This window comes from Scardinius erythrophthalmus, assembly GCF_964197995.2.
Source record: "Scardinius erythrophthalmus genome assembly, chromosome: 14".
NCBI lineage: Eukaryota > Metazoa > Chordata > Actinopteri > Cypriniformes > Leuciscidae > Scardinius > Scardinius erythrophthalmus.
Window position 1 is genome coordinate 18,089,931 of NC_138234.1, and position 15,687 is coordinate 18,105,617.

The window sequence follows — 15,687 nt, forward strand, 5'->3', positions numbered from 1 at the left end:
ATAATAATATAAGGAATACAAATATATAAATATATAATATCAATATATTATTTTTGTTTCAGTCCTCAGAAGTGAATGTGAATATAATAATATAACATTTTTTTATTAAAAACTAGGGCTGTCAAAAGATTAATCGCGATTAATCGCATCCAAAATAAAAGTTTGTGTTTACATAATATATGTGTGTGTACTGTGTATAATTATTTTGTATATATAAATACACACACATGCATGTATATATTTAAGAAATATTTGCATACATATACTGTATATATTTATATATAATTTATAATATATATAAATATACATTTTTTATATATAAATTACAAATTTTTCTTAAATATATACAAGCATGTGTGTGTATTTATATATACAAATTTAATTATACACAGTACACACACATATATTATGTAAACACAAACTTTTATTTTGGATGCGATTAATCGCGATTAATCTTTTGACAGCCCTATTAAAAACATAAGGAATATAAGTATATCAATATTTTAATATTTTGTTTTAGATTACAAATAATAAATTATTTTGATATTATTGTAGTTTAATAGTGTTTTACATGTTAATATAAACAATTTATATAATATATTGTAATATCTAAAAAAATATATATGTTTATTATAAATATAAGGAATATAATGTCAATATATTACTTTTGTTTTGCATTGAATAACAAGATATGTATTAATATTGAAATGTTTCAGTACTAGAAATGAACGGGAATATAATATAATAAATGAAAATAATAATGTTTATTATATTCCTTATATAAGTATATCAATATTTTGTTTTACAGTACTAAAGTAATACAATTATTTTTATTATAATTATAATAATATAACATAATATAATCTTTTACATATTATCTTATATAATATAATGCATTATAATAGGAATACATTTTTTTTTTTGCATTAATAATAAACTCTATATTCATATATTGTATTAATCATAAAAAATAATCATGTAAAGCTAATTATGATAATTTCAGATTACACCCTATTTCTAAATACTTTGAATTTGTTGAATAAAAAATATTATTTACTTCATTCATGAGCCATTTCCACATCAATTGAGTTTTCCAGCAAATTTGGCCAGGTTACAAATGTATACACACTACGCAGACTTAGCTATAGCCTATAGTATATAGACTTATTTAGTATTTTTTTTAAGCACAATTTACTTTATTTGTTAATAATTTCTACTGTTCAGGAGATCAGAAATGTCAGTTATGTCATATTTAGCTCACTTCTGTATAATGCCAACCCATTACATCTGCTGTTTTTCTTCAGATCGAGCCGTATCTGCCGTACGAGTTCACCTGTGAGGGGATGTTACAGCGCGTCAACGCTTTCATCGAGAACCAGGTACCTTTGACTGAATCTTAGTGGAAATCTAAGGTGTGTGTGTTCGCGTGAGAGTGTGATCTGCTCCACTTCATCTGAAAACACACGTGATGACATTAGACTTGACATGCCTGTGACTATGGTGTAAAGAACGCACGCTCGATCGGTGTCTGTGTGCAGGACTTCTGTCACGGTCAGGTGATGTGGCCTCCTCTGAGCACCTTGCAGGTGAAGCTGGCTCCGGCAGGGAAATCCTGCAAACAGATGTGTCAGGAAGAGCAGCTGATCTGTGAGCCCTCCTTCTTCCAGCATCTCAATAAAGACAAGGATCTGGCCAGGTACACACACACACACCGCAGTTCTCCATCCAGACAGCAGAGGGCAGTGTTGCATTTCACAGGGCTTTTATCGACTGTCTGCTTTACGATTACAATTCAGAATCCGTTTATTTGCTCCCGCTGAGGTTTGTGGGATTTGCTTAGAATTTGCATCAGATTTTGACTCTTTTTCTAAACAACTTGGGTGTCATTATAAAAACCTCATATTTCTTTAGAATATTCATTTAATTCCTGGAAAGAAATTTGATATTATTTAATATTTAATTTATTTTTATTATTTTATAATGGAAATTTATTTAAATATATATTACATAAGAATGTATATATTTATATTTACCTCTTTTTATATATATATGTGTGTGTGTGTATATATGTATGTGTGTGTGTATTTATTTATATATATATATATATATATATATATATATATATATATATATATATATATATATATATATATATATATATATTATATTAATTTTGTTAATATATGTTTTATAATACATTCAAATATTTATTATATTTTAATATTTAAATATAAATATTATTTATTGGATAGTTATTTTAATTTAGTTTGCTTTTATTTATCATTAATGTGATTTACATATTTTAAATATTTTTATTAAATCATATATATTTTATAATGTTAGCATTTTAAATATATTTATATTTAATTATAAATATTATGTATTAGATGCAGATTTTATTTTCCATATATATTTATATATATATATATATATATATATATATATATATATATATATATATATATATATATATATATAATTTTTTTATATTTAAATATAATTATTATTAGATGCATATTTACTTTTTCCTTCATTTTCCATGAATATTTTTTATATTTTAAATATGCATTTTTATGTTCTTAATATACATATTTATTATATATTTAAATTATGAATATTTTCATATTTAATTATAAATATTATATGCATATTTATATTATATTTTCATTTATTTCTCATTAATTAAAAACATGATGATATCATAGTTCTGTAAGACCTTCAGATAGCACTATCTTATTACTATGGAACATAAAAACATGGTATTGCCGCATACAATGTCCAAATAAAACATGGAATAATCTTGCTGCACGTCTAAAACACCACACCGTTACCATGGCGTCTGTCTAAAAACCATGGCACTGTACTTATTGGCGTTTCATATCTTCAAACGTTCTCTCTCTCCATTTCTTGCTGGCAGGTATGGTGTGGAGTGTAAGACGGTGGAGTCCGCCAGTGATATCGTAGTGCCCGCCTACAGTGAATCAGCGCGGCATTGCGTGTTCCAGTCCGACTTGCTGCTGTTCAGCTGTGCCGGGGCTCACCAGTCCCTCACGCGCATCTGTCCCTGCAGAGACTACATGAAAGGCCAGGTGGCGCTGTGCAAGGACTGCTTATAACACACACACACTTAGGCAACCCCGTACGACCAACCAGGCGGTGTTCGAAACCCGCCGTACTGGACCGGACCGGACTGTTACATAGTGCAATGCGGACAGTGCCAGTGTTTTAATGTGCGGTGATGCGAATAAAGAAATCGGAGTAATTCAACTCTTGTTTCATTCCTGTACACGAGCGAACGGAGACGTCTGGAAGTGAGACGCTGGAGTGCGGCAGCTCTCGGCTAAGAGAATACGATCTTGCCGAAATAACGACGGATGGAGAGAGGAGAAACCCTTTTTCTTTTGTTTTAGCTGGATTTATTTTTTGCGCGAACTTGAACAAGTTTCTGCCTGACATACTTGAAGCGGAGTGCAGGGAATCAGAACTCTACACTGCCACCTGCAGGCATGGAGGAAACACTGTAGTGACACTTATTACCCCTGCTGTTTTTCTTTTACGTTCTGTTTTTCTTCTCTCTCTGAAAAACTGACTTTCATCATTGGACCAAGTTTCCTAGTCTGACGACTGACTCTTTGACCGAACTTCACTCTTTTGAAGACTGACACTTGCAGTGTGTGTGTGCGTGTGTTTGTGTGTTGCGAGTACGGTTGTTGTTTTAAAGTCATGGGGAAGCGGACTTCGTGAAGAAACTTCCCCAGTTTAACACTGTAACGGACACTCGACTTACTGGCTCTGTGAAATGACGCGTTCACATGTAAATAACAGGCGCTGAGACATACCGCTATATTCTGCATGGTAGTTTATTTCCTGTGATGCAAACGGCAACTTGTAACAGCACATGCTAACACTGGGAGTTTCCAGTGTTGGTCACTATCCACGGTAAATATCGCAGTACTGCACCAGAGAACTGCCAGGTAAGATATTTTAGTGACACACACACATCGTAAACCAGCCAGTATAACTGAACTAACTGTTAAAGGCACACTATGTAAGATTTTTGGATTAAAATATCCAAAAACCACTATAACAACGTTATATATTTTGTGGATTTGTGTACTTACGTTATCCCAAATGTTTCCAAGAATGTTTAAATCCAGAGAAATAAGCAGTTTTAACCAGGACAAGGACCATTTCCGTGCGTCGCCTATCAATGACATCATACCCGCGTTACCCTCGATTTCTGCTTTTATTTTGTAGAAACCATAGAAACACCAAAGACGCTTAAATATATTATGTGTTTTATTAGACGGGTGAGCAACTGTTTGGATACATTCATCGACAGAAAACGAATCATTGTTATACAGCTTGTCAACACAGTTAGTCTTATTGTTTAAATCTCGTTTTCTTGATTTACCGCGTTTACCATGCCTAAAATCGATCTAGCTCACTGCATAATAAAAGCTCCTCTGCTCTCGAGCTGTGTGTCGCGCTCGTCTCTCATTAGCTATCGCTCCAGCGGCCTCGTAACGTTAATAAATAAATGAAGATGATTCCGCCAAATCGAGGCGTCATCAAGCCACGCCTTTGTTTTGAATAAACGACCTCTAGTGGCGAAAAATTACATAGTGTGCCTTTAAGGAAGCTAGTTGAGTTTGACTAAATTGGGTCACTTTTTGCTAAGGAGGTGCATGCTAAAAAGTGTCTCAGTTTACCCTAAATATATGTGGATAAAGTAAATACCCAGATATTTCTATAAAATTTTATCTTAATTTGTATAAAGAAAAATATATCTGTATAAAAGCAAACTGTACATTACTTGGATAGAATATGTTTCTCTTCTCTTTTTCTTTTTTTTTACTTTGTGTTAAAAACAGATTGGCCGCCTAGGTTTTTATTTGTTTTTTAATTTTATGTTAAAATGTCTATATTCTTGAATTTGCCTGAAAAAAAAAAACACATCAAAATTATTACTTATTTGTGTTTTGGAATGAAAATGCACTATAGCGAAGATTTGACACCAGATATTACAACACACTGTAAAACTGTTTTAAAGTTTGTTTTTTAATTTATTTTGTATACAGATCTTTATCTCTGCCTGTTGATTTTTATGTGACTATTTATAGAAGAGAAAATTCTTTATAGAGGGAAATATTATTTATCAGACTAATTTAAATGTAAGCGCATATGCTTGTCCAGAGTCTGTCGCAAAAGAGTTAAATTATCTTTTTCTGTTCATTTAGATTTGTTTTAAAAAATCATTGAAAACTATAAAACGCAAAGCTGTTAAATTGTACTTTACGTAATATGTAAAAATAGTACAGCAAAGCATATCATAATTCCCTTTATTGACGATACTCTGGACAAACATTGCGAACAAAGTTTAATTGCAAAAGCCAGCAAAAACCTCATTTGATGTTTTTATCCAATGTATGATTTCTGTAAACATTTGCACATTTGTAAATATAGATGGGTCTCTTCTAGTTTTCCACTCTAACTTATACAATAGATTTACGTTTGCGTTTCTGCTCTTTGTCGAAATCTACACGTTTGTACGTAAAACGATGGTCTTCAGCCAAGAACGATGGTCTGTTTCCTCTCGTTACATGATGTGCCTTCTGATGGTTACTAGAACTGTCTGGTTTGTTTTCTTTTATGAAATAAAAAGCATTGAAGGCGGAATGCTAGCTAGCTAGCTAAAAGCCGAAATAGTAGTTGAATAGCTGAAGTAGAGTCGGCATTTAGCATAAAATAGTTTTGCCAAACGTTTGGTGGTTGTTGACACGCAAAATCATGCAATCAAACAAATATATCTCGTTGACTAAAGTCGTAACATTTGGTTTACAGTATGAAGGATGCCACCGTTTCAAAAGTGTTTGTACAGCTTAGCTGTAGCTATGGTCTTCATATTAATGACAGTCTCAAACGTTTTAAGATATTAGATTAGTTTATTGAAAATCGTGGCCAGTAATTCTTACCTGCATGTGTATTGGAAAAAATTGGAATGAAACCCAAATTATGAATGGAACCAATTATTAATATTTTTTTTATTTTTTCAATTGTTCGGTTTACTTTGCTGTTAATAATAGTCACTTTTATTTTGTTTTAAACTGAAATGCATTCACACATCTGACTAATTTGTAAACTGTTATTAAATTGTGTTATTTGTTATTATTTGTGTGTGGGTGGGGGAATGGAAGATTTAAAGACATTCAAAAAATAAATAAACTGATCGTTTGTTTTTCATTGATTGAGGAATCAGTAGGATATATCTTTATTTTTCAAATAAACTTTTTTTCTGTGACAACAGACATTTCTGTGTAAATATACATACTCCACAGCAACATAGTTGTATATACATTCATATTTCACATGACATTCGGATTCCACGACGCCCCCGGCGTGGATTAACATCGGCTTTTGCCTGCATTTGTTCGAGTGATGTGAATTGTCTTAAACCAAATAATGGCCCCAATCTTGGCTCATTATTTATGGGTCTCTGTTTTAAGTCCCCGGCACACTTCTACGTGTGGTTTTAGAAACTGTGCGAAGGAAAGAAAGTCCCATTTGCTGGGGCGTGTGCTTGTGCCTAGTACCTCTGACAAGGGCTCAAGGTAGTTAAAATGTCAATAAAGAACAGGGCGGTAAATTCGACTACACACCTGAAAAAACATTGCAAGTCATACAGTTCTCCAAAAGCAAACGTTAAAGCAGAAATGTGCTTTTCACCTACAATCCAACTACGAACTGCCACTGTATAGCACATACCTAATCTGACTGGCTGTAACGGCACTGTTTACGTCCATCTGCTCCGCGGAGCTACGATATATTTGCTAATTGCTACATAAAATGCTTAGAAACTTGGCTTGTCCCAAATACACATTTAAATAGCCAGATTTCAAGGCAAAACAGTCTATGTAATACTTCAGAACTTCTAAGTTCACATCATGAAGGGTCAAGTTTTAAGGCTTTGTTACTGTGAGTAACGTAACGTTAAACGCGTTTGCGTGCCATTTAATAATTACAAGTTTCACCAAAATCTAAATGCGAGGCTGGATTAAGCTTTAGCAACCGAACTGCACAGAACTTTACTGTTTCAATGGAGTGCGAAAGATGAAATAACAATATTAAAGCAAATGAAGCGTTTCAAAAACGGCACGTTTTTACTCTAATGATAGCAGTTGATTTGTAGACTAGTGCTCTTTAAGTATTGAAAGTTTCTTCATGTATTATGTTTTGACATTGACGAGTATGTTACAATAGATATTAAAGTATTAGATATGAAAATGCCCTGTTTTGTTGAGTTATAGTATACATAAGTTCATGTAGACGATCAGATGGCACGTTTTAACAAGAAAAAACTAAACAAATTTTAAGTTTTAACAACATGACGGAAAAACTCTGAGCCATTTTTGTGTAGTTTCACAACCTCTTTCATTTTATTAATTTGACATTTTAGCAAAATTATTTTGCCATAACTTTAATTTGTGCACTTTCAGAATGAATTACACTTCTTTTTGTATCATATGTTTGGCTTTTCTATTGTGAAATTTGATTGAAATCTAAGTTTGAATGTAAAAGTAAAAAAAGTTGTTAGACAACTTATGATTCCTTGTTTATTTTTTGTCTATTTATTTAGTTCATTGAATGTGAAATTTTTACAGGTTTTAAAGACAAAAACTAAAAACTAAGTCTTCAAAACAAGCTCAAATAAATACTTAAAACTAATCAAAAAAGACAATCTATGTTAAGTTTACCTGATAAAAGTCTCCCTCTCCCTATAACAAATCATTCCTAAAATAAGTCTCGCCCCAAGGCGATTACGAATACCCATAAATCCTTTTCAGAGACGTTTAACTGAATGTGATTTAATCTGGGTTTTAAATATCAAATTGGTTGCCACATTCTGAATCGTCTTGTTTCAGCTCCACGGCTCATTGCCAGCTTGAACAATACAATAATACACATTTTAGATATGTAATTGTCAGTTTTCCCTTTGAAATCCATATTTACAGGGGGAGTTTGTGGTTGCGTTTGCCTTGAGGCAAGAAAAAATGTGTGTGTGTGTGTGTGTTGTGTTTTCCCACAAAATCTCCACAAGAGTGTTTATGTGTGTTGAGCTGTCCAGACTCAGAATCCTACTCGAAGCGTTCGTAATTTCTCGTCTGCCTGACGCGCGGCACCATGTCCTTTAACAACCTGATGAAGAAAGAGGAAGAAATGCATAAGTTCACTCATTTTCATGTCAGACCAGAAACAAATGTAGTAAGTTTGGTGATTAGTGTATACGCATATTGCAATATTAAAGGAATACTTCACTGATTAGCATTAGCTTTGCATCAGTAGAATCCCGGTAGTATTTTACGAATGACCGTGCTTCCCTCCCTCATGTCCCCCTGAGACGAGAGATTTTTTGTATTGTGTGTCTGCAAAAAAACCTCTGATGACTCAAAAATCGTCATTTAGCATCATCTGAGGCTTTTTTGTCCAGAGGCGAGAGACTACAGCCAGTAGGAGGAGCTCGTTCCGCATGTCTTCAACCCGTCCATAGGGGGATCTCACGATAAAACGCCGTCTTTTCAGTTTCGAGTCGACTAGTAGCCTAGTTGTGTAATTTCTTCCGATACTGCCCTCTGTAACCGGTAGGCGTGGCTTGGGAGAGGCCTCGTTGGGCAGTTAAGCAAGTGCATTCTGGGAGTTGTTGTCTTTCATCCTCATGAGCCAAAAATAAAATTTCTGGCTTTTCTCAGTCTAGAAAGCACCAACTTCTAAAATAATTTCACATTTCTACTACTAACACACATTCATCTTTCCAGCGGTGAAATATCCCTTTAAATGATATTATACTTCAATGTTCATGTGGACAATTAGCATGTTTTAACAAAGAAAAAAAAAACGTTTCAATAAAGTTTTCACATGAATTTTTTTTTTGTATTTACAAAAATTCCATTTAAACACCTCTTCAATTTATAAATTGGACATTTTAGTAAAATTGTTTCAACGTAACTTCAAATTGTGCACGTTCAAAGCGATCCATAATTCATTTTCTATCATATGCTTGGCTTTTCTATTGTGAAATTTTATCAAAATTTCTATTTGGATGTAAAAATTAGAAATTGAAATTGTATGTTGAATTTAAAAATTAGAAAGTAAAAAACGTTTAAATCCTGTTAATTTTAATATTTAGGCCTCAAGACATGATCTTAAATTTAAGATTTATGTATTTGAATTGCCTATAACATTTCCATCCATTTGGATTACTCAGTTTTTAACATAAACGCACTAATAAACTTAATATGACACATTTATCAGTCAGGTAAGATTTTTTCAACAAAAAAGTTTAGTTTATTATACACTTTGCCTCTATTTGATTTCATTTAAATAGTCATATTTTAAAATACATTTATTCAAATTGCTTAGAATCAGCATAAATGTTCCTTGTGAAAACAATTACATTTATTAAAAAGTGTAAACAGTTAAAATATGGCGAGACGTGGAACAAGCAATATGTTTGAGATTCAAATGTATGAGATTGATACAAATTGGATTTATTGATGATACATATATGAACTGGGTTATTGTGCATTTAAAACTCATTCAGTTTATTAGTACTATTACAGAAATCTTTCATTAATGTACGACTGACAAACATGTATCACATTAGGTTTGTGTTAAAACTAATACAATTGTTTAGAAAATGTATATTATATATTTATAATTCAAATTCATAAGTAAAGCGTAAATAGAACACTCTGTATTAGTTGGCCTGTAGGCCACAATGACAAGGCTAAACTCAGCAGGTACAGCGTTCGACTTCATAACCTCTCAAGGACGAGCCTGTCACTTTAAACGAAATGACCTCTGCTTACTGGAACACTGTGTGCTTTTGGGCTGGTGGAACTTTACAGCTTATAGATTTACATTTGCACTTAAAGTTCTGTCAACAAGTCATGTGCCGTTCGATTTTCAGTGGGAAATGTTCCAGGTGATGTTACGGTTGAGCTTTGCAAACAATTCCCCGAATGTTTTGTGTATGTGCGTGTTACGTCTTCATTTCCATTACAATGAATGAAATGCTAATTACGCTCTCTAGGCTAGTGATGATATAATAATTGCTTGAAATTGTTAGAGAGCATCGTGTGCTATTTAACCAGCAAAATGCTACATAATTAGTGTCCCTATCAGAGGCTTTAGTTAAACCCTTTGGCATATTTACATTTGCACCAAAGACTAACAGTCACGCATGAATCCCTCAAGTGAGCGAGAACATTATTAAATTACTGTTTATGAAACAGCTTTGTGCTATAGTGAACAAACATGGCACAATGTTTGTATTGATGTCATCGATGTATAATTATACACTACTATTTATATACCTACTATTTATATATATATATTTATTTTTGTTTCTGTTTTCATTTTAACTTTAAAGTTTGAGTAATTTTGCTGTTGTTTTTGTTTTTTTTTTAATGGTTTTTAGCTAAACTAAACTTACTAAAACTAAAAACGTAAACGTTTTTTAGTTGTAGTTTATTTACTTTAGTTATTTTGGTACTTCAACTAAACGGAAATTTGAAATGTTGCCTTGGCATCCAGTTGAAATAAAACAAGTTTAAGTATTTTATATTTGATTTCAGTTAATGTTTATTTTATTTAAAGTAATATTTTTTTAGTAGTTTTAGTTTAATTTAACGATAATAACCATGGTTTGTGTATGACTATGGGTACGTTTACACGACAATGATGTACTAAAAAAAACCACCTTCAATTCTTTTACTTTTTCGATTTTTTGCGAATTTTTTAAATAAAAGATCAAAAGGATAAACAATGCAGATTTATTTTTACATCTTTGATCATATTTACCAATAATTCTAACCACAACTGTGCAGACTGAACACATAATACGAATTTGCGTTTTTGTAGTTTACATGGAGACGATGTCGGTATCGTTTTCAAAAACTTGCACTTTGAAACCAAAATGAAAATACAAGTTTGCATTTCCAGGCCCCCACAACACCTTTGTTGTGTTACTTTTCAGTAAACTAGCTACAAGAACGAATCTCTTGGGAGTAACACAATGTTGTTGTTTTTTTGTCTTTTATGGTTGAAACTTTAAATGTTAAAGTAACATTTCCATTTTTTTTACACATAAAAACTACTCAAAATGTAGTTTAAAGTTTCATTTTTGAGTTGGATTGGGACTCTTACTTGACTCCGTAGGCGAGAATGATCAGTCCGATCAGAACCCCCATGGTCCCGTCCAGGAACCAGACACTGGGTTCGTGTTTGAACACCTCGGCGCTGATTAGGATGGAGAATCCCATGACGCCTCCGACTAGGGAGTTAAAACCTGGAAATGAAAAATTACGTCAATGTAAAAATATCAGAAAGAGCAACATGAACATTCTGCTAAATCTATTCTTTTGTGTTCCAGAAGAAAAAGAAAGTCTAATGGGTTTGGAACGGCATGAATAAAATGACAAAATCTTCTTTTTTTAACAAAACTTGCTATTAATATATATATATATATATATATATATATATATATATATATATATATATATATATATATATATATATATATATATATATATATATATATATATATATATATATATATATATATATATGAAATATAAAAAATTATAAATCTTATTAGCATTCTGTAATAAGATGATCAGTCATGTGATAACTAGCTGGTGTAGCAGCAGTCCTGGATGTTTGGACAGCTGGTGAGTTTCACATGTGTTTATCTTGTGTACGATTCACTGGTTCCACGATGGGTGTGTGTTTGTGCTACTGAGATGGTTGATGCACATAGAGTGTTTGACATTAGCAATTACTGTCACACTCTGTGTGTGTGGCATATTAAAGAATATGAGAGTAATAAGAGTCATAATAACTATAGGGTTAGGAACAGGGGTTGGTTTAGGGTTAGTTGCGTGTTTTTATGCATAACTTATAGTTATTACTACTGTAACTACCTGTAACGTGTAACAAGGACACTGTAAAATAGTGTTACCAAATATTGTTTGAAGATAAATACTTTTTCGAAGTTGTAAATGCAGATTATTGGAGGATGTTTTACATAAAAATAAATTTTCTACTTCAAAATTTCACATTTAATTTAATGTGTTTAAGTTTATTTGTGAAAATAACTAGCAAATTAGCTTCAAACTAAATCCTACACCAGTTTTTTTGTGTGTATATGTGTAATTTTGATTACAAAAATTACAAGTTTGGTATGTTAGAAAAGTAATCGCACACATCTTCTCAACAAGCCCTGTGATTTAATTTTAACTGTGTGTGTGTATGTGAGTGTGTTTGTGTGTGTCCATCTGTGCGTATCTGTCTATATATATGTCTGTCTCTGCACTCCCATCTGCTTATCTGTCTATCTACTCATCTGTCGCATTTTCTTTTTCAGTGTTTTTTTTTCCAAATAAAAATGCCATAAAACCTCCATAAATGATACCCATGCGATGTGTGAGTTGTACTTGTAATAATGTTGACTGAAGTCATAAAAACATATTTGTTGTCATTTTGGAGCTCGACTATCTTTCCACCTTTCAGTATATGGAAAAAAAAATCAAAAATATGTCCGTAATGTGATGTGTTAAGTGTAAACGTTTCATTCAGAGGAAATGAAATCTTTTTGGGAGTTGATCAAATTCTTTTTTTAAGCCAATATATAGTCACATGTAAAATCCTGCTCCTTCCAGCCCGTCAGAAGTTAAAAAGGGAGGAGCTGAGGTGAAATAAGACCAGACACGTTGCCAAGGCACTGTGAATAATAAATCCGGCTGGCCATCACCACGGTAACCTGGTGGGTTTCCGGGGAAACGTACCATCAGTGATGAGGGCCCTGCTGGTGAGGACTTTCCCCAGCATGAACTTACAGATGGACAGAATGGTGCACACCACTCCGCTGATAACCGATACGCTGTACAGGAAGTCATCCTGGGGGAAGAGAAAGAGAGAGACATTATCATACTGAGCGAGACGCGACGTTCAAGGGTCAAGTGCAGTGTTTTATACAACAGTGATTTATATGGCAGACTCTAGAGGAAATCAAGGGAGGAGGGGAAAAAGAGCTGCGATAAGAATGGAATATCAGTGTACTGCTGACTAGAAACTGAAATATATACGGCGTATTATTTTAGAAATCGGTAACAGGAAACATTTCAAATTGTAGTATGCTACATTGTTGTCACATAATCGCATTATAGTGCAAGGTCATGTTACATTCTGAATAGCATACTACCATACTATTCTTACTACTTCTGCAGTGTATAGTATGCAGTGCACTCACTGAACTTAACATGCTGGTAGCCAAATGTTCTGATAATAAAGTAGCGTACTACTGTCTGTTGTAAGTATTTCTGCTGTGTGTAGTAAGTGTTTCTTACTACATAAAAACAGTATATACTGTCTAATATGCGGTATGTACTACGTAGTATTCTACCGTAATTTGAAGTGTTTCTTACTACATAAAAACAGTATATACTGTCTAGTATGCAGTATGTACTACGTAGTATTCTACCATAATTTGAAGTGTTTCTTACTACATAAGAACAGTATATACTGTCTAGTATGCGGTATGTACTACGTAGTATTCTACCGTAATTTGAAGTGTTTCTTACTACATAAAAACAGTACTGTCTAGTATGCGGTATGTACTACGTAGTATTCTACCGTAATTTGAAGTGTTTCTTACTACATAAAAACAGTACTGTCTAGTATGCGGTATGTACTACGTAGTATTCTACCGTAATTTGAAGTGTTTCTTACTACATAAAAACAGTATATACTGTCTAGTATGCGGTATGTACTACGTAGTATTCTACCGTAATTTGAAGTGTTTCTTACTACATAAAAACAGTATATACTGTCTAGTATGCAGTATGTACTACGTAGTATTCTACCATAATTTGAAGTGTTTCTTACTACATAAGAACAGTATATACTGTCTAGTATGCGGTATGTACTACGTAGTATTCTACCGTAATTTGAAGTGTTTCTTACTACATAAAAACAGTACTGTCTAGTATGCAGTATGTACTACGTAGTATTCTACCGTGATTTGAAGTGTTTCTTACTACATAAAAACAGTATATACTGTCTAGTATGCGGTATGTACTACGTAGTATTCTACCGTAATTTGAAGTGTTTCTTACTACATAAAAACAGTATATACTGTCTAGTATGCGGTATGTACTACGTAGTATTCTACCGTAATTTGAAGTGTTTCTTACTACATAAAAACAGTATATACTGTCTAGTATGCGGTATGTACAACGTAGTATTCTACCGTAATTTGAAGTGTTTCTTACTACATAAAAACTGTATATACTGTCTAGTATGCGGTATGTACTACGTAGTATTCTACCGTAATTTGAAGTGTTTCTTACTACATAAAAACAGTATATACTGTCTAGTATGCAGTATGTACTACGTAGGTGTTTCTTACTACATAAAAACAGTATATACTGTCTAGTATGCGGTATGTACTACGTAGTATTCTACCGTAATTTGAAGTGTTTCTTACTACATAAAAACAGTATATACTGTCTAGTATGCGGTATGTACAACGTAGTATTCTACCGTAATTTGAAGTGTTTCTTACTACATAAAAACAGTATATACTGTCTAGTATGCGGTATGTACTACGTAGTATTCTACCGTAATTTGAAGTGTTTCTTACTACATAAAAACAGTATATACTGTCTAGTATGCAGTATGTACTACGTAGTATTCTACCGTAATTTGAAGTGTTTCTTAATACATAAAAACATTATATACTGTCTAGTATGCGGTATGTACTACGTAGTATTCTACCGTAATTTGAAGTGTTTTTTTTACTACATAAAAACAGTATATACTGTCTAGTATGCGGTATGTACTACGTAGTATTCCACCATAATTTGAAGTGTTTCTTACTACATAAAAACAGTATATACTGTCTAGTATGCGGTATGTACTACGTAGTATTCTACCGTAATTTGAAGTGTTTCTTACTACATAAAAACAGTACTGTCTAGTATGTGGTATGTACTACGTAGTATTCTACCGTAATTTGAAGTGTTTCTTACTACATAAAAACATTATATACTGTCTAGTATGCGATATGTACTACGTAGTATTCTACCGTAATTTGAAGTGTTTCTTACTACATAAAAAAACTGTCGGCTGTTTAAAATCGAATTCTGTTTGTTTCTTATTTAAAAACAGTATGCAGTACACAACAGTAAACATTTCAAACTGTAGCATACTAAATTGTGACATTATTCCTCGCATAAAATTGAAAAAGAAATTACACAAGTAATAAACATGCACAGTAATGGGATTTTTTTGACAATTAAGTTCGCTGAAGTCTATTGCTGCATAATACATACTCTAACAGTATGTGGTATACTACGCAATATGCAGTAAGTAGTACACTATTATTCCAAATAGTCAAAGTTATAGGTAAACCACAGAATGCAGTATGCTATGGTAAACATTTCAAACTGTAGCATACTAAATTGTTGCCACATTTTCATGCACGCAAAAATGTATATACTACAATATTGTTTTACGGTTTTCCATTAAAAAACAGTATGCCACAGTAAACATTTCAAACAGTAGCATACTAAATTATTGTCATGACCTCATTAAGTGCACACTTGCTGAATTAAACATGCAAGGTAA

General features: G+C 32.7%; 2 protein-coding genes across 3 annotated transcripts in view; one reads left to right on the top strand and one right to left on the bottom strand.

Annotated features, from left to right (window-relative positions):
- mgat5 (alpha-1,6-mannosylglycoprotein 6-beta-N-acetylglucosaminyltransferase) overlaps positions 1-6,307 on the top strand; it is a 71,755-nt gene extending 65,448 nt beyond the window's left edge. For both annotated transcript variants that reach the window (XM_081385544.1, XM_081385545.1), the window contains exons 15-17: positions 1,305-1,379; positions 1,539-1,696; positions 2,918-6,307. In XM_081385544.1, coding sequence (XP_081241670.1) covers positions 1,305-1,379; positions 1,539-1,696; positions 2,918-3,116 — 432 coding nt within the window. In that variant the 3' untranslated portion in view covers positions 3,117-6,307. The remainder of the gene's footprint in view (positions 1-1,304; positions 1,380-1,538; positions 1,697-2,917) is intronic.
- Positions 6,242-15,687, bottom strand: part of tmem163b (transmembrane protein 163b) — a 30,851-nt gene continuing 21,405 nt past the window's right edge. The window contains exons 6-8 of the mRNA XM_081385549.1: positions 12,846-12,957; positions 11,206-11,347; positions 6,242-8,196 (exon numbers count right to left, since the gene is read on the bottom strand). Coding sequence (XP_081241675.1) covers positions 8,136-8,196; positions 11,206-11,347; positions 12,846-12,957 — 315 coding nt within the window. The 3' untranslated portion in view covers positions 6,242-8,135. The remainder of the gene's footprint in view (positions 8,197-11,205; positions 11,348-12,845; positions 12,958-15,687) is intronic.